Below are 18,798 nucleotides of genomic sequence, written 5' to 3'. Positions count from 1 at the left end.
ACAGAATTCACAACACACACACACAGAATTCACAACACACACACACACACACCCCACCCCACCCCACCCCACCCCCCCTCATTCCCAACCATCCTGAAAACCCTCTCTGTGAGGACGGAGTGGTGGCTGACTACTACCCTGCAAAGGGCTCAGACTTGGAGATTTGCCAAAACTCAAGTTTGCATCCCACCTTTTTGCCTCTTTTTAGCTGAGGAAGCCTAAGGATCAGCTCCCCTAGCAGTTGCAGGATCTACTGCACGCTGTTTGCTGAGGCCACGCATTGAGGTACCAGAACGCCTGCACCAGCAAACAGCCCCTCTGGCTTCACTGCCCGTGATCCCAACACTGAGTGCAAGACGATACAGAGGCCAGGGGCTCACACACCTGTTCATGAGCACTAGCTGCTGATTCAAGGGCTGAGTTGGTTCAGGGAAGGGCAGATGGGCCCTGCGCAGCTGCCTAAGCCAGCCCAGGCCCCACCGTGAGGGGCTGTGTGTGCCTACCTTTGGGCGACTTGAGGAAGTTGACGCTGGGCTCAATCTTGGTCCAGTCGATGCTCTCCTCGTCAGGTGTGTGCTCCACCATCAGCTGGAACAGCTTCATGGAGATGATGTCATGATTGTCTGCAGGCCAAGAGTTAGCTTCTAAGGGGCATGGAGCCGCTTTGGCACACGTGGCTCAACCCTCTCCCGCCCCACACCACACAAAGAGGCCAGGTCCCCTGAGGAAAACCCAGCAGCCTCTAGCACGCAGTATTCCAGGGCTGGAATACTCCAGAACTCAGCAATAAGAAACCTGGGAGGAAGCAGAGCAGAGAGGGAAAGCACAGGTTTTACAGTCAACATCACTGGGTCTAATCCTGGCTCTGCTACCCTCTGAGGCTCAGTCTCATTTGCAAATGGGGGTGGTAATCTCCATCTTGCGGTTACTGAGGCATGTAAATGAGAAAGTACAGACAGGGCCAAAGGTACACTGCCTGGAGGTAGCATGTCCTTGAAAACAGAAGTGGACAAAGACCCACACACTGCTGCAGGGCTGGTTGAGAAGCCTGACCCTCCCGGGGGCGGGCAGCCACCAGACGCTCTGTCACAGAGACCCAAGTGCAGGATGCAGAGAAACAACCTGGCAGCCGGCTGACAGCTCAGCTGTGACAGTCATTGACTGTACCTGGGGAGACTTGAGGAAGGCCCTGGTCCACTAGTATGGGCAGGAGAGAACCTCTGCCTGACGGTGACAGTAACTGACAACCCCATTTGGAGATGGAGAGGTTGAGGCTCAGAACTGAGACGAGGGTCCCAGTCAGCCTGCCACCAGCTCTCAGCTCAGCTAACTGACTGGAAGCTGAAAGCGTAAAGAGCAAGGACCCTGCGGCCAGGCCAGACAGAGGCCAGCATACCAGACAGCTGGTATGAGCAGCCCTGGAAGCCCAGGGCCAAGCAGGGGCCCTGGAGCCAGACAGCAGGGACCATCTGAGTTCTGTCACTTCCTGGGTGCCCGAACTTGACGTCCACCTCCCTCAACTCCAGATGCCTAATGGTCTCAGATGTACAAAAGGGGAAAGAGACAGTTACCTAACTAAGAACACAGCCACGAGACACCTGCGGGAGGCTGGCATGCACACCCCTCTGCCTAAGGGCCACACACTACTGCAGGCATGGCCCCTCCATCGCCCTTCCCAGGGCCACTCCAAACAGACTTAGAGAATACCCTGTCACAGGTCTGGCTCTGTTTCCAGAGCGTTCTCATGATGCCTGCTGAAACAGTCAGATGGAATTCGAGGTGACCCAGGGCAGGGTTGTCCCGGGTCCACAAATGAAAGAAGGCAGGCCGTGAGCTGTAATCATTGAGGCTGGGTAACAGCAATAAGGGGCTTATCACACCAACTTCCCTCTCGTGGGTATACAATTGGAATTTCCATATTAGAAACCTCAAAACAATAGACACTCCAGGAACCAAATGGACCCAGACGCTTCCATGGTGACGGGGATGCTCCTGGACAGTGGCTGGCTCACAGGCCCTGGAAACATCTATCCTGACAACAAACAAGCCTCTGTCTGGTCTGCCACACTGCTTCTCAGCTCTGGTCAACAAGAGCTGGCCCCAGGTATGGTGCCTCCTGAGGGCCCTAAGAAGGGACTAAGGAGCAGCGCCAGGGGCCACCAACAAGTGCCACCCAGGCCTGGTGGTCCCAAGAGGCCTGCACGGGCAGGTAGCACCCCAAAGCTTACAGCACTCACCATGGGCCAACAAGACAGAGCCCTGACTCCATGGAGCTCACAATTCAGTGAGGGAGACAGGACAATGAAATAAATGACACAGTGGATACCAGGATGGTTCAATGCTGTGAAGACAAATAAAGCTAGAGAAGGCGACAGGAAGTGTGCAGGGGACTGGGGTGTGTGTGTGTGTGTGTGTGTGTGTGTGACTTTAAATGAGGGAATCAAGGATGGCCTCACTGGGAAAAGCAAGACCTGAGCAAGACCTGGAGAGACGGAGGCACAAAGGCCTGAGGCAGGAGGGCAGGGGTGGGTCTGAAGAGTGGCTAGGGCAGTGTCACCAGAGAGCAGAGAGGATGAGCAGAGGGACTGTGGCGGCAGGCAACAGGACAGCTGCTGGGAGGACAGCGGCCTCAGCCCTGGGTGAGGTGGAAGGAGCAGCTTGGCTGTGGTGCTGGAAGGGCACCCTTGGGAGGCTCCTGCAATTGTCCAAGCAAGAGAGCACAGTGGCCCAGACCTGCCTGCAGTAAAGGAAGGGAGGAGAGTGGTCTGCTGCGGGGTGCAAAGAAGACACAGCCAGCAGGACATGCCAACAAAGGGGAGGCAGCATGCGAGAGAAAAAGCAGAGGCCGGAATAACACCAAGGCGTTCTGACCCACGTAACCACCAGGACAGAGGTTCACTTGTCTCTGGCTGTGGGCGCGTGAAGGCTGAGAGGCCTGCTGGGCACGTTGCTGGTGACTCAGGTCTGGAGAGGGCAACGTGGGGGTCCATTGCTGGGTTCACCAGATTCAAACCCCCTGAGCTCACAGATGACAGAGAGGGAAGACGGCTGAAGGACTGCGCACACACATGGGAAGAGGGGGAAGAAAACCAGACACGTGTGGAACCAAATGGAGGCAGGTCGAGGAGGAAGGGGCTCCGCCGTGTCACAAGCTCCCGACAGCAGGGAAGGCCTCACTGAGACTGGATGCCTCGCGCTGCCCGCACACTCACCAGACAGGTCGCCGGTACCGGCAGAGGCTCCAAAATAGTAGCCGGTGGGCAGGCGCACTCCCGTGATGTCAATGCAGTTCTTCCACTCATTCTTGTCCTCCAGGTCAGTCATCACCTGCGGCCAGCCAACAGGTCAAGGGTGGCCCAGGGCTGGCCTGCCCGCCTCCCCAGGCCCCACAGAGCTGCCCCTCCTGCCTGCTCACCGTCAGGCGACCCCGGGAGTAGCGCACTGCCAGGAAGGTGTCATGATCGCGGTTGCGGAAGTCAGCTGTGCAGCCCGCCAGCTCAGTCCAGCGGCCGTCCTTGCTGTGGTCGTAGGACAGGGAGCCATTGTTCACCATCACGGAGATGTACGGGAACACGCGCTGAGACAAGACACTGGTCACTCCGAGGGCAGCCCAGCCAGTGCGAGGCCGCGGGGCACCCACCACCCTGACCCCACGCAGAGCCCAGGGAGAAGTCCTGTCCTGCTCTGCAGGAGAGCAAGGGCCTACCTCTGTGGTCTCATCGTTGGGGTACGTGTCCAGAAAGATGGCTAAGCCATGGAAGTTGTCTTTGCTTCCAAACACAGGCCCTAGAATTAGAAGGAGATGCTCCTGTGATGGGAGAAATTGGGAGTTGCCCAAGGGGTACCTGAAGGACAGAGTAACGCCAACATGGATGGGGTCAAAAGACGTCAGCCCATGGTCACGCTCCCAGCAAAAAGAATGGATCTCTAAGTGGGGTGGGGGGATTGGAAGGGTAGTCTCAGGCATGTGGCAGAGGACTCAAGTTTGAAGCCCAAACTATGAAAGAAAAGTACCTGTCTATCTGCTCTGAGGTGTCGGGGGCAAGGGGATACCTAATCTGTAAAAACCAGATGGTCATGCGTTAAGGACCATCCCTGAACCCAGGGGTCACCAACTTTCTGTCCAAGGCCAGAGAGTGAAGATTTTAGGCTTTGTGGGCCACAGAAGGTCTCTGTCAGAGTCTTCCTTGTTTTTTCCTTCTTAAGATGATAGGATGGTGAAAACCACTTAGCTGGTGAAGACCAGGCCACACTGGGCACAGAGTTGACCACGGGGTCATCTTCTACAGGGACGCTCCCTCCAGCTACTCCCCAGACCCCGTTTCCTCAAAGAGGAGCAGCAGTGCCCTAACAGTGAGTCCAGAGTGGAGGATTCCTGGCCACAGACAGCCCACCTGTGCCAGCACCATCCTACCTGGCACCAGGCGGTCCCGGGTGTACCACAAGGCAATGCCATCTCCATGGAGATTTTTCTTTCCTGCGCCATGAACTTTGAAGTGTACATGCATCTCCCAGTCCTTGAGGAAGCAAGGCTAGAGGGAGAGCAGAGAGGGCTGTCAGAGCTCCCCAGGCTTGCCTACTCCCTGGAAGTGACCTACAGCGAGTCGGGGCACTCAGAACAGGGCCAGGCAGCAGGGTCCCAAGTGTCAGATGAACAGATCCCCGAGCATCTCAGTGGGGGGGTCGGGGGGGGGGAGGCCACAGACTGTCCCAAGGCTGCTGAGGCCCAGACTCCACCCACCCTGGCCCCAGTCTTCTCCTGGGCTGGTTCTCACACCTTGACTCACTTTCCTTGATACCAGCCAAACCTGTTAGCCCTGTTTCTTCTCCATCCCCGCTGTTCCTGTCCCCTGGGATCTTGTGGAAGGACTACTATCCCTATTTGAGTGATATATTTTATAAAAAGAAAACACATTCAGAGACGAAGTAACTTGTCCACAGTAGGTAAGTGGATGTCCTGACTCATGCCCAGGACTGTCTGACTCGGAAACTTCTGCTCTTGCCTACAGCTGCCATGGCCTTCAGGCCTGTAACACAAGCGGCACCAACTCCTTTCTGGCTTTCCATCCCCACTGTGTTCCCTTCAAACCAACCCCTCAAACTGATGGACCCACCCCCAGCCCTAGACTCCCAGCCAGCACACCACCTGTCTCTTGTGGTCTCAGCCCAGCCTGAGGGTGGTGATGGTGATATCAGGCCTGGGGGCTGGAAGGGCAGCTCTGGGGCCTCTGAGCTACTGTGATGTGAGGGAAGGAAGTCCCAGCAGTCAGGAAGGCACAAGGCTGGGCCCACAGCAAGGACATCAGCCTGGCCTTGCCTACCAGGAAGCTGCTCATGAAAACTATGGTATTGACACTCTAACAAGAATCTGCCCAGGGAAAGTCTGTAGATGGGTGTGTGAGCAAGTAATCAAACAAAGGCCTAGCTGAAAAGCAAACTAAAACAAGGTATTGCTGACATTAGATTGGCAAGGCTTAAAGAGATCATGAGCAGCAATGCAGACAAGAATGAAGAGAAACGTGGCCTACATCCAGAGGACAGTGGATGCTCCCATCTTCTTGGGGGCAATTTGGCTGTTGCAACTTTTTAACAAAATGAGGGTGATCCATAAGCTCTCACGGGTCACAATCAAGATGTCAAAGAAACTAAGATGAAAGATAAGCTGAAAACAGTATCAATGCTATGTGCTCATTTAAAATATATATATATATTAGTCTATGTGCAGAGAAAGAAGGAAATGAAGGAAATATGACTAACATTAATGAAAGCTAACTCTGGGAGGGGAATGTTTACTTTCCACATTTTCAATCTTCTATACTGAACATATTACTTCTGTAATCATAAAAAACTCAACTAAAAAATAAAAAACCCTATGTCCCACCGTGGCTTGTGCATCACTGATTCATCAGGCACTGTTCTGGGCCTGGGCACCAGGAGCTCAGGTGAGAAGACTCGGCCCTTGAGAATACAGGGTTAGCAGGCACCTGCACGACGGTCTGACATAGTGTGAAGTCAGCCCTCCCAGTTTCTAACAGTTCACTGGCTCTGGGAGACCCTGCAGATTCTCAACGGGGGCAACTGTGAGGTGATAAAAAGCAGGTCTCCATGACAGATGTGCAAGGAATCTGAGTCCAAGACCTGCTGAGGGGTGGAAGGACTGGTGAATCAGTCTTCCTTTGCATTGAGGTGACAAAAATCACAACTGAAAAGAACAAATGAGAAAGGGCTCCCAAGGACTGCAGCTCAGCTATGAGTTCCCACAATCCCTGAAATTAGACTAAACAGACTCACTCAGGCCTCATACTTTAAACAAAATATTGTACAAACACAATATCTGGGACACAACCAAAAATGCCAGGCACATGAAGAGACAAGATAGGAACAAAACACAGAGAAAGGCAAGGAGGGAGAAAGAACCACCACCGCCATCACCATCCCAGGAACCCTTAAAAGTAACCAGAGGAAAGAAAGAGTAACTTCAAAGGAGCTATAATCAGCTTGATACTAGAATTTTCAACAGAAACACTAGGAGTAAGAAGACAACAGACTGATATATTTGGAGTTGAAGGAAAATAACATCCAACATAGGATTCTATACTCAGCACATGTATCCTTCAAGAAAGAAGGTGCTCTTTGGCCTCGGACCTAATTTTCGGCAACAGAGCTAAACACACCAAGAAGATCCAGTAAATATGGGATCTGCTATTTCCCTCAGGAAAATGGTGAAGAGAATGGAAATCAGCCAGCACAACAAGTACACTTGCTCCTGTGACAAAACCAAGATGAAGAGGCAAGCTGTGGGATCTGCCGCTGTGGCTCCTTCATGAGAACAGGAGGTGGTGGTGCCTGAACCAACGCCACCACTTCTGCCACCACCGGAAGGTCAGGCCTCAGAAGACTGAAGGGCCGGCAGAAGCGCCACCACTGCCAGCCTACAACAGATTAATTCATGTAATCCGCTTAAAAAAAAAAAAAAAAAAGGTGAAATTAAGACATTTTCGGACAAAAACACTAAGACTATCTTTCATTCTTCAGGGAGAAATGTGATCCAGACCCGGACGTGAGGTCAGAGATTCAAGAAGGAACGAAGACCAAAGACTAAACCAAGTATGAGACTAGAAACATAAATGAACACTTGGCTGTATAAAACAACAATGTTTTGTGTGTCCCAAAAGCCTATCATCTTCCTGGAAGGAGTCAAAAGTACATCTTATCAGTACTCTTTGGTAAAACGTGATCTGTGTTTTAAACTTCAGAGTAATCACCAAAATCTTGGGAAATAAGCACAGAACTTTCAAGCTAACAGAAGAATTAAAGTGGAATAAAAATTAACCAACTCAAAAGAAGCCAAGACCAGAGAGAAAAGTGAACATAGGACAGCCAGTACAAACAGAAAGTAAATAGTAAAATGGTAGTGAAGTCACTCAGTCCTGTCCGACTCTTTGCGACCCCATGGACTGTAGCCTGCCAGGCTCCTCTGTCCATGGGATTTTCTAGGCAATAGTACTGGAGTGGATTGCCATTTCCTTCTCCAGGGGATCTTCCCAACCCAGGGCTCGGACCCAGGTCTCCCACATTGTAGACAGACGCTTTACCATCTGAGCCACCAGGGAAGTCCAGTAAGATGGTAGATTAAATCCAGATGTATCCATGACTTTACCAAATGTAGATAGACTAAATGCTGGTAAGAGTACCCAGGATCTCCCTGTATTCTTTCTTTTTTTTAAAAAATGAAATATAGTTGACATACAATATCAGTTTCAGGTGTACCACATAGGGGTTTGACAGTTACATACATTACAAATTGATCACCACAAGTCTAGTAATATCTGTCACCATAGAAAGTTACTGTAATACTATTATTATTGAATATTATTGACCACATTCCCTATGCTATACATTACATCCCCATGAGTTATTTAATTTTACAACTGGAAGTCTGTTCTTCTTAATCTCTTTATTTATTTTTTTTTTATCTCTTTATTTTTTCTTACAACTACATGTGAATCTACAATTATCTCAAAAAAAAGTTTAATTTTAAAAATAAGTAATAGATCAAAGACTTAAACTAAAGAGCTAAGAGTATAAGACTCTTAGAGAATGAAAAGACGACCCACAGAATGAGAGAAAATATTTCCAAATCATATACTGATAATGTCCAGAATACATAAGGAACTCCTAAAACTCAATAACAAAAAACAACCCAAAATTGGACAAAGGATTTAGATAGACATGTTTTTCATAGAAGAAGATAATTTGTATATAAAAAGCATATGAAAAGATGCTCAACATCATTAATCACTAGAGAAATGGAAATCAAAACCACATACCACTTCACGCTCGTCTGGATGACTATTATAAAAAAATGGAAAATGTATTATAAAAATGTGGAGAAACTGGAACCCTGGTACATTGCTGGTGGGACTGTAAAATGGTGTGGTTGCTGTGGAAATCAATTTGGTGGTCCTCAAAAAGTTTAACAAAGAGTTACCATATAACCCAGCAATTCCACTTCCTAGATATTTATCAAAACAAGTGAAGCCAGGGACTTCAGTAGCCACCTATGTCCACCCATGTACATAGCAGCACAACAGCCAAAAGGTGGAAACTACGCAGTGTCCACCACCAGATGAACGGATAAACAAAATGTGGTGCACACACAGACACACAGCAACATTATTTAGCCATAAAAGAATGAAATACTAATACACGCTACAGCATGGATGAGCTTTGCCTACGTTATGCTAAGTGAAGTAAGTCAGATACAGACAAATATTCTATGATTCCATTTATGTGAGGTACCTAGAAGAGTCAAATTCAAAAACAGAAAGTACAATAGTGGCTACCAGGGGCTGTAGAGAGGCAGAAAACAGGGAGTTAGTGTTTAAGAAGTACAGTTTCAGCTTCCGATGATTAGAAAGTTCTGGAGATGGATGGTGGTGATGGTTGCACAACAAAATGAATGTACTTAATGCCACTAAACTGTACACTTAAGATGGTTAAAATGGTCAATTTTATGTCATGTATATTTTACCACAATAAAAAAATTTTGAGAAAATTTTTTTTCATGCAGATACATATTTATAGTAATTGAAACTAATTTTTTGTTGGTAGACATTACACTTTTAAAATTTTTACTGCAGACTGATTTACAATATTGTGTTAATTTCTGCTACACAGGAAAGCGACTCAGTTATACATACAGTCTTTTGCATATTTTCGCATATTCCATTACAGATTATCACAGGATACTGAATATAGCTCCCTGTGCTATACCGTAGGATTTTGTTGTTTATTCACCCTATATTAATAGTTTGTGTCTGCTAATCCCAAACTTCCAATCCTTCCCTCCCCAACCCCCTGACAACTTGGCAACCACAAGTCTGTTCTCCACATGTGTGAGTCTGTTTTGTATATATGTTCATATATTTTAGATTCCACATAATTGATATCATAAGATACTTGTCTTTCTCTAACTTCACTTAGCATGGTAACCTCTAGGTCCATCCGTGCATGCATGCTAAGTCACTTCAGTCGTGTCTGACTCTGCAACCCTATGGCATCTCTGTCCATGGGATTCTGCAGACAAGAGTACTGGAGTAGGTTGCCATGCCCTCCTCCAGGGGATCTTCCCGACCCAGGGATCAAACCCACATCTCTTGTTTACCTGCACCAGCAGGTAGGTTCTTTACCACTAGTGCCCCCTAGGTCCATCCATGTTGCTGCAAGTGGCATTATTCTTTTTTGTGGTTGAGCACTATTCTGTTTGTGTGTATATGTGTTTACACACACACACACACACATCTTGATCCATTCATATGCTGACAGACATTTAGGTTGTTTCCATGTCTTGGCTATTGTAAACAGTGCTTTAACGAACATAGGGATGCATGTATCTTTTCAAATTAAGAGTTCTGTCTAAGTGTATATTCAAGAATGGGATTGCTGGATCCTATGACAACTCTATTTTTAGTTTTCTGAGGGCTCTCCATACTGGCTGTACCAATTAACATTCCCATCAACAGTGTGAAAGGGCTCCCTTTTTTCCACACCCTTGCCAGCACTTATAGTTGGCAGATTTTTTAATGATGGTCATTCTGACCAGTGTGAGGTAGAACCTCACTCAAGTTTTGATTTGCATTTCTCTAATAACTGGCTTCCCAGGTGGCTCAGTGGTAAAGTATTTACCTGCCAACGCAAGAGATGTGGATCTGCACTGGAAAGATCCCCTGGAGAAAGAAATGGCAACCCACTCCAGTAGTTTTGCCTGGAAAATCCCATACAGAGGAGCCTGGGGGCTACAGTCCATGGGATCACAAAGAATCTGACTTGACTTAGCAACTGAGTATACACAAAGGCATTGGCCATCTGTATATCTTCTTTGGAGAAATGCCTGTTTAGGTTCTCTGCCCATTTTTAAATTTTTTTTTTAAATTATTATTGAATTGTATGAGCTGTTTGTATGTTTTTGAAATTAAACCCTTGTTGGGCTCATCATTTGCAAATATTTTCTCTCAATCCGGGCTTCCCTGGTAGCTCAGTTGGTAAAGAATCCGCCTGCAATGCAGGAGACTCCAGTTCAATTCCTGGGTCAGGAAGATCTGCTGGAAAAGGAACAGGCTAGCCATTTCAGTATTCCTGGGCTTCCCTGGTGGCTCAGACGGTAAAGAATCCGCCTACAATGCGGGAGACCTGGGTTCAATCCCTGGGTTGGGAAGATACCCTAGAGAAGGGAAAGGCTACCCACTCCAGTATTCTGGCCTGGAGAATTCCATGGATTACAGTCCCAGGGGTTGCGAAGAGTTGGACATGACTGAGCCACCTCGACTGAGCGACTTCACTTTCACTTTTCACTTTCATGCACTGAAGAAGGAAATGGCAACCCACTCCAGTGTTCTTGCCTGGAGAATCCCAGGGACGGGGGAGCCTGATGGGCTGCCGTCTATGGGGTCGCACAGAGTCGGACATGACTGAAGCGACTTAGCAGCAGCAGCAGCAGCAGCAGAGCCACTTTCCCTTTCTTCCAATCCATAGGTGTCTTTTCATTTTGTTTATGGCTTCCTTTGCAAAAGTTTCTAAGTTGGATTAGGACCCATTTGTTTATTTTTGCTTTTTATTTCTATTGCCTTGGGAGACTGACCTAAGGAAACACTGGTACGATTTATGTTAGAGAATGTTTTATCGATGTTCTCTTCTAGGAGTTTTATGGTGTCATGTCTTATATATTTAAGTCTTTAAACCATCTTGAATTTATTTTTGTGTGTGGTGTGAGCATGTGTTCTAACTTCACTGATTGACATGAGGCTGTCCAACTTTTCCAACACCACTTGCTAAAGAGACTGTCTTTTTCCCAGTGTATACTCTTACCTCCTGTGTGGTGACCATTTACACTTTTAAAAATTGTCTCAATGCCATTAAGTATTGTGCAGAAGAGAATGGTATGAAAAATTAAACTGTTTAAAAGACAATAAAAGGTTAAATGGGGGACTTCCCTGGTAGTCCAGTGGCAAAGGCTCCAGGCTCCCAATCCAGGGGCCTGGGTTCAATCCCTGGTCAGGCAACTAGACAGCATCTGCCTCAACTAAGATTCGCACGCCACAACTAAAGATCCACATGCTGCAACTGAAGACCGAAGGCCCCTCATGTTGCAGCTAAGTCTAGGCGAAGACCAATAAATAAGCTTCTTTTTAAGAAAGGTTAAGTGGCAAACTGTTATGTTACTGTATTTTATCACAATTAAGATAAATGGATAACCACCCAAAAGCCTGGTTATATGCCGTTTACAAGAGACAACTCTAAAAGAGGTCGGGAAAAGAAAAGGACAAAAAAAGACAGTACATGCAAATGCTAAGCAAAAGCAAGCTTGTGCAGCTGTGCCAATAGCAAAGTTTAGAAGAGGACTCTTCTCCATGACAAAGGACTCCATTTACCAGGAAAATGTTGGTCTCAAAATATATGAAGTAGAAACTGACAGACTATAAAGATGAAGGCAAATACACACACAGACATTTTAATACACCTCGTCTAATAACTGATAAAACAAGCAAAATGTCAGAAAGATATAGAAATTTGAGCCCAATCAGCAAACAGACCTAAAGATCTAAATGGCACACTTCACTCAACCAGCAGAGAATCCACATCTTTCACAAGCACACATGAATGTGTCCCCCAAATCCTGATCACCTGAAGGACCGTCTGCAAGTCTCAACAGATGTCCAAGGATTGAAATCACAAAATCTGTTTCTTGACTATGAAGAGATTAAACTAGATATCAATAATAACAACTTAAAAAATAAAGATAACTAGAAAAGCACTTATATATTTGAAAAAAATTTTTAAATGTAACTTACATACACAAAAGTCAGCCCAGAAGCCAATATTTCAAACGGTCTCTTTGGTGCCCAGGAGTTTCCTGTGCCTGGGAACAAAGCACGCCAAGCTAGTAGGAGGTGTGCCTCTGAGAAGGGCAACTGTGCACCGGAAGATGGGAGAGGAAAACCTCCTGGCCTGTCCCCAGCATGCCCGCAGGAAGATCAGTTTTAGGAAAGAGTACACACACACACAGAATTTGAGGACCTAGAAACTGATACCTCCAAGACTATTCAAGCCTTGGAAAGTCTCCCCATACTACAGGTTAAGACTGCAGGTCATCAGAGAGAATACTATGATAAAGACAGTACAAAGAAGGATTTTAAGTAGATGGAGTATGGGCTGGAACTAATGTAAAGCTACTTTTAGGGGCAGAACATGACATGGTCACGGCCCTCCATCCCAGCTGAGCCATGTGGGGAGCTGAGAAATCTTAATGCCCTGGCCCTCCCCAGGCCAACTAAATCAGAATCAATCACTTGGCAGTCATGAACCATTTTACAGCTAGGTGGTTTCTATGTCTTGGCTTGCAACAAAGTGAAAGGCAGAACATTTTTTTCTATTAAAATTTCTGATGAAAGATCACTACATTTGGGGTTTATAAATCAAAGGAGTTCAAAATATTGAATGACCCCTGCTATAACAAAACTCCTTGCATCTCCATCTATTACTTAAGCAAACACAAATTTTCAGCATTCACATGGACAAAAAGCAGAAGTCATGCTTAAGCGTCTCCTTCTGACAGTGACATGCATTCAAATGGGGATGGGGAGATGACAGCTCAATGAGATGCATTTCAAAAAAGGTTTACTTGGTGTAATAATTACTCAAAAATTGTGTAATGTGTAAGGCATTTCTTTTGATCAATTGTATACCAGTGGTAACTATAATAATCCCAAAGAAAATATTAAAACTTAATTTCAAGGTCCCAACAAAGTTAGAAAGCTTAAATTATTACACTTAGTCACAGAAGAACATGATAGGCTAATCAATAAGATTTTCAAGCATTACATACACTGCATTAGGATAAAATTCTGTGTGGGATATGAAACGAAAATATAAGTTCAATTTTAAAAAATGACATACAATTTGGGTTTATTAATAGTGTTTAAAGGGCTTCCCTGGTAACTCAGCTCCTGCCTGCAATCCAGGAGCCATGGGTTGGATCAGGAAGATCCCCTGGAGGAGGGCGTGGCAACCCACTCCAGTATTCTTGCTTGGAGAATCCCATGGAGAGAGGAGCCTGGCGGGCTACAGACCATAGAGTTGCAAAGAGATGGGACACAACTGAAGTGACTTAGCACATGCACACAGCATTTAAAAGAGTGGATCTCAAACTGCAATATATAGACTCCACTAAACAGGAAGATAAGGGTTTCCCTGGTGGCTCAGACAGTAAAGTGTCTCTCTGCAATGCAGGAGACACAGGTTTGATCCCTGGGTTGGGAAGATCCCCTGGAGAAGGAAATGGCAGCCCCTCCAGTATTCTTGCCTGCAAAATCCCATGGATGGCAGAGCCTGATAGGTTACTGTCCCTGGGGTCGCAAAGAGTCGGACACGACTGAGCAACTAAGCACTGCACAATAATCTAGAGGGGTGGGAATGGGCTGGAGGAAGGAGGGAGATTCAAGAGGGAGGAGACATAAGTACACCTATGCTTAATTCATGCTGATGTACGACAGAAATCAAAACAATATTGTAAACCAATCATCCATTAAAATAAATAAACTTTTTTTTTTTAAATAAAAGTTATCCGAAAGCATGGGAGCCCCCTAGTGGTCCAGCCATTGGGACACCATGCTTTCACCACAGGGGGCCCAGGTTGGGCAACTAAGATACCACATGCCTCGCAGTGCAGCCAAAAAAAAGTTATCCAAAAACAAATGAGACCTAATGAAACTTAAATGCTTTTGCACAGCAAAGGAAACCATGAACAAAAAGACAATCCACAGAATGGGAGAAAACATTTGCAAATGAAGCAACCCACAAAGGATTAATCTCCAAAATATACAAACAGCTCATTCAACTCAGTATCAAAAAAACCACTCAATCAAAAAAAAAGGGGGCAGAAGATCTAAATAAACATTTCTCCAAAGAAGACAGACAGATGGCCAAAAAGCACATGAAAAGATGCTCAGCATCGCTCATTATCAGAGACATACAAATCAGAACTACAATGAGGGCCCTGTGGGCAGCGTAGCCTCTGAGCAGTAGAGGGGGCTTGGGGCTGAGTCCTCGCTAATGCCAGTGTGGAGATGGCACCATGGGCAAGGGGTAGAGGGGCAAGTTGGCCACCGCCACTGCTATCACCACCAAGGGTAGTGAAAGAGCCACTTCGGGGCAGGGGTCAGATTGGGGAGGGAGGGGCAGGCATCATTTTTCTAGCTTTTCTGGGTGCAGTGGTGGTGATATTCCAGGTCCCCAGAGCCATGCTGCTGCTGCCCACCTGGGGAGAGGAACGCCAGCTCTGAGCAGGCTCCCTTGGGGGAGGAGGGAAGACAACTGACCTGCCAGAAAACTGCCTCCGCTGGTCCAGGTGTGGGACCCGAGAGCACAGCCACACTAGTCTAGCTTCCGGGAAGGAGCAGATAACTCTGTATGCTGAAGAAGACTGGAAACCTATCATGACTTTTGCCCTGTAATTCCTTGATGGCCTCAGATGACTTCAAACTTTTATCTTTTGGCAAAGAATAGTACTCTTAATGGATGTATGTATGGGAGAAAGCAAAAGGGGTTCTGGTTTCTCAGGAAAGAAGGAACCTCCTTCTATTTAAGAGCTACCTCTTTCGTGAAGCCACATCCACCCCAGCCTGAAGACAGTAAGTCAACTCTCTCCTGATCTTCTTCAGCACTTTATACCACTGCTCTGACTCTTATCATATGCTCTTTTGGACGATATAATAAAAAGCTACCTAAGGATTTAAAAAAAAACTACAATGAGGCATCATCACCTCACACCAGTTAGAATGGACATCACCAAAAAATCTAAAAATAATAAATGCTGCAGAGGGTGCGGAGAAAGGGGAACCCTCCCATGCTGCTGGTGGGAATGTAAATTGGTATAGCCACTATGGAGAACAGCATGGAGGTTCCTTAAAAAACTAAAAACAGAACTACAATATGATCCAGTAATCCCACTCCTGGAAATATCTAGAGGAAATCATAGTTCAAAAAGACACATACACCCCAATGTTCATCACAGCGGTATTTACAATAGCCAAGACATGGAAGCATCCTAAATGTCCATCAACAGAGAAATGGATAAAGAAAATGTTGTACATATATACAGTGGACTATTACTCAACCATAAAAAGAATGAAAGAATGCCATTTGCAGCAACATAAATGAACCTAGAGATCATACTAAGTAAAGTAAGCCAGACATCAAAAGTCAAATATCATATGATACCACTTCTATGTGAAATCTAAGGGGAAAAAAGATACAAATGAACTTATTTACAAAGCAAACAGACTCACAGACTTGGAAAACAAACTTTTGGTTACCAAAGCGGAAACGTAGTGGGGGGAGGGATAAATTGGGGAGTTTGGGCTTAATACACACTACTATATATAAAATAGACAATCCACAAGGACCCACAATACAGCACAGGGAACTTTACTCAATATTCTGTAATAACCTATATGGGAAAAGAATCTGAAAACAAAATGGATATATGTAAAAATGAATCACTTTGCTGTATACTTGAATTGTAAATCAATCATAATATAAAATGAAATTAGGGGCTTCCCTGGGGGTCTAGTGGCTAAGACTACGCTCCCAATGCAGGGGGCTCAGGATCAATCGATCCCTGGTCAGAGAAGAAGATCTTGCATACCGCAACTAAAAAAGATCCTCAGCATCGCAAGATCAAAGACCTCTGTACCAAAACGAAGAGCTGGCACAGCCAAATAAACATAAAATGAAATTTTTTCAAGTTACATGACAGAATAAAGTGAGAGAATGTGACTCCAGGGGAAACAAGGTAGTTATTGAAGTACTCTCTGAGTGGGTGGCACTCGAATTAAAACTTAACAAATGAGGAGAAACCAAGCAAGCATGAAGAGCCAGGAGACGGTGTCCCAGACAGAAGCTACAAGTGCAAAGGTCCTGAGGGAAAATAGCAGTCAGAGAAGCCGGAAGAATATTAACAGAGAGGACGACTGGAGATGCGAGGCACCAGGGGCCAGACCGTGCAGACATAGTGCATGTTTTCCCTTCACAGGAGACCCCAGGCTCTGAGGATCAGAGAGAAAGCTAAGCAAAGTATCTCCAGATCCCCCAAGCAGGAAAGAGAGGAGGAGGAGAAGTAACACGCAGACGAGGCAACACAAGGACGGTGTGGGCTCTCAGAACTACATGGGGAAGTCATTCAGAGAGACCAAAGAACGGGGTGATGGAGAAAACTAGGACACTGGCCAACTGCTTAGGCCAAAGAAAGCGTTGGGATCAGGCAGGTTGAGGGGAGGAGTAAGTTCTGCCCCCAATTATTCCCCTTTCACCCCTTCCTGACCTTCCTTGGTGTGGCATCTGTGCAGCAGCAGATCTCGGCCACTGCGTATGTATGACACGCCTGCGACACCTGAAGGTCCATAACATCTGCAGCAAAGGTCGCAGAAGCTAAAACTGCCCATGAGTCCACTGATGACCAGACCAATCCAGCACTGAGGAAGGGGACTGACGTCTGCAAGGATTTTTAAGGGGTTCCTCCACCGTCCAGGCTGGGGTCAAATGTAGCAAGTGGACTGCTGGACTTGGAGATGAGACAGAATTTAAATGTTGTTTATAGCCATTCACTGTCTGTGTTTGCTCTGCTTATGAAGAGTCACAAAAGCCATCTGTATCAGTCTGAGAACTAAGTGCAATAAGGTATGTTAAAGTCAGTGCCTAATGCACATAAAATACCCAATAAAGACCCCACTCCTTCCATTTATCCCACTAATGAGAGGGTTCAGCTGAAGCAGACAACAGCTCCACTACTTGCTGGCTATGTGACTTTGAGGAAGGCACTTTCAACTCTGAGTCTTAGCTTCTTCAGCCAGTGAAACGGAGATAACATCGGTTACTTCACATGGCTTTTGAAGGAATGAAGAGACAGGTGAACAAAGTGTCGAGAACAGCTCCTGACATATGGTAACTTTCAACAGCCATCACCTGTTACTACTGGGAAGTAGTAAGGCAAGTGACCAAAGGGGCCGGGGAGCAGGGGGGGCCTTCAAATCAAGTTCAGGCCTGCTGAAGACCAACGGTAGTGGCTTACTTCATGGCTGCCTCCCCTCTTAGGAACCACTCACCAAGTGGTTCCAGATAGAGCCCTCTTTGCTGCGCTCGTCAGGGGTCAGACGCACATACTGGCTAGTGAGCATTGTGCTTCCTTGGAAGTCCCAGAGGAGCGTGGAGCTGGAACCGATCCCTGCTGACAGAGACAAGGACAGACAGGTGCTTAAGAGGCCGGGCCAGGACTAGCTTTGCCATAGGCAGGGAACCCAAAGGGCTGCCCTGACCAGAAGAAAGAACATCCCTTCCCCAACTCCGTCCAGCTTCAACCTTACCCTAAACTCATTCCCGCCACAGGCCTCACCGTGGTAGGGCTTGATAAGCGAATGCTCCCGCTTGAGATGTTCACTGTTGCCGTCAGTTATATCCGCAGCCACCGGCCCCAGCAACAAGAGGAAAAGCAGAAGTATAGTGGGGCCTGGGCCGGGGCCGCGAAGCCCAGACCTCCCTGGGCACCGCCGGCCCCAGCCCCAGCGCCAAATCCAGCCTGCTGCCGCCGCCGCCGCCATTCTCTGTCCCTCTCGGCCACTTCCGTCCTAGGACTTCCGCCTTCCGGGTGTTCCATCTAATAGCCTCCGGCCTGAAACCCGCCAACCCTAGTGTCACCTGGGAACTCCCAGCAAAAGCAAAGCCTCGCTGCCGAGTGGACCACTGCTTTATTTGCTAAGCAGCCCCCTATCCTGGTCGAGTGCCTTGGCGGCTGCGAGACACCTGTCAACCAGCCTCAGCAATGGGTTCTTAGGGGAGACAAGAGCAGCAACCAATCATGGAACAGCACGTTCGGCTTGCGGGCCAACAGGGAGCAGACGGATGATTTGTGTCGGCCGGCTGCGAGGGGATCGTCTGTGAAGCGGGGCATGCTGGAACTTGTAGTTTTTATGAGCCCCTAGAACACTTGGCCTCTGGCCACTGGTCACCTCTGTGGGGTAACCTTTCCCAGTCAGAGGAGAAAGGTGTTCTAAGTTGAAGGTGGAGGCCTGAATTCCAACTTCTGCGCCGTCTAGATCTCAGGCGGGGCTTTTTCGTCTGTGGCTCCAAGCCTTTGGAAACAGAATTCTGTTATTTGGTGGCGTCCACTATTCCCGGCTCCTCAGAGCCAGTTGGATTTCAGCAGAAGGAGGCGGCCCGAATCCCCGTCCCTGTGATGGCTGGGGC

At 47.1% G+C, this 18,798-nt stretch overlaps 1 protein-coding gene across 2 annotated transcripts in view; it reads right to left on the bottom strand.

The window, feature by feature from the left end:
• The window catches only part of LMAN2 (lectin, mannose binding 2), a 19,992-nt gene extending 1,507 nt beyond the window's left edge, over positions 1-18,485 (bottom strand). Inside the window, exons 1-7 of one of the 2 annotated variants that reach the window (XM_040240471.1) lie at positions 17,948-18,485; positions 17,661-17,782; positions 4,415-4,532; positions 3,707-3,786; positions 3,416-3,577; positions 3,213-3,327; positions 504-623 (exon numbers count right to left, since the gene is read on the bottom strand). In XM_040240471.1, coding sequence (XP_040096405.1) covers positions 504-623; positions 3,213-3,327; positions 3,416-3,577; positions 3,707-3,786; positions 4,415-4,532; positions 17,661-17,782; positions 17,948-18,152 — 922 coding nt within the window. In that variant the 5' untranslated portion in view covers positions 18,153-18,485. The remainder of the gene's footprint in view (positions 1-503; positions 624-3,212; positions 3,328-3,415; positions 3,578-3,706; positions 3,787-4,414; positions 4,533-17,660; positions 17,783-17,947) is intronic. The other variant, XM_040240472.1, reaches the window with a different exon arrangement.
• Between the last annotated feature and the right edge of the window lie 313 nt (positions 18,486-18,798).

The sequence above is a fragment of the Oryx dammah genome, unplaced genomic scaffold, assembly GCF_014754425.2.
Source record: "Oryx dammah isolate SB20612 unplaced genomic scaffold, SCBI_Odam_1.1 HiC_scaffold_5, whole genome shotgun sequence".
Classification (NCBI taxonomy): Eukaryota; Metazoa; Chordata; class Mammalia; order Artiodactyla; family Bovidae; genus Oryx; species Oryx dammah.
This window is presented reverse-complemented; position numbering and strand designations above follow the sequence as displayed.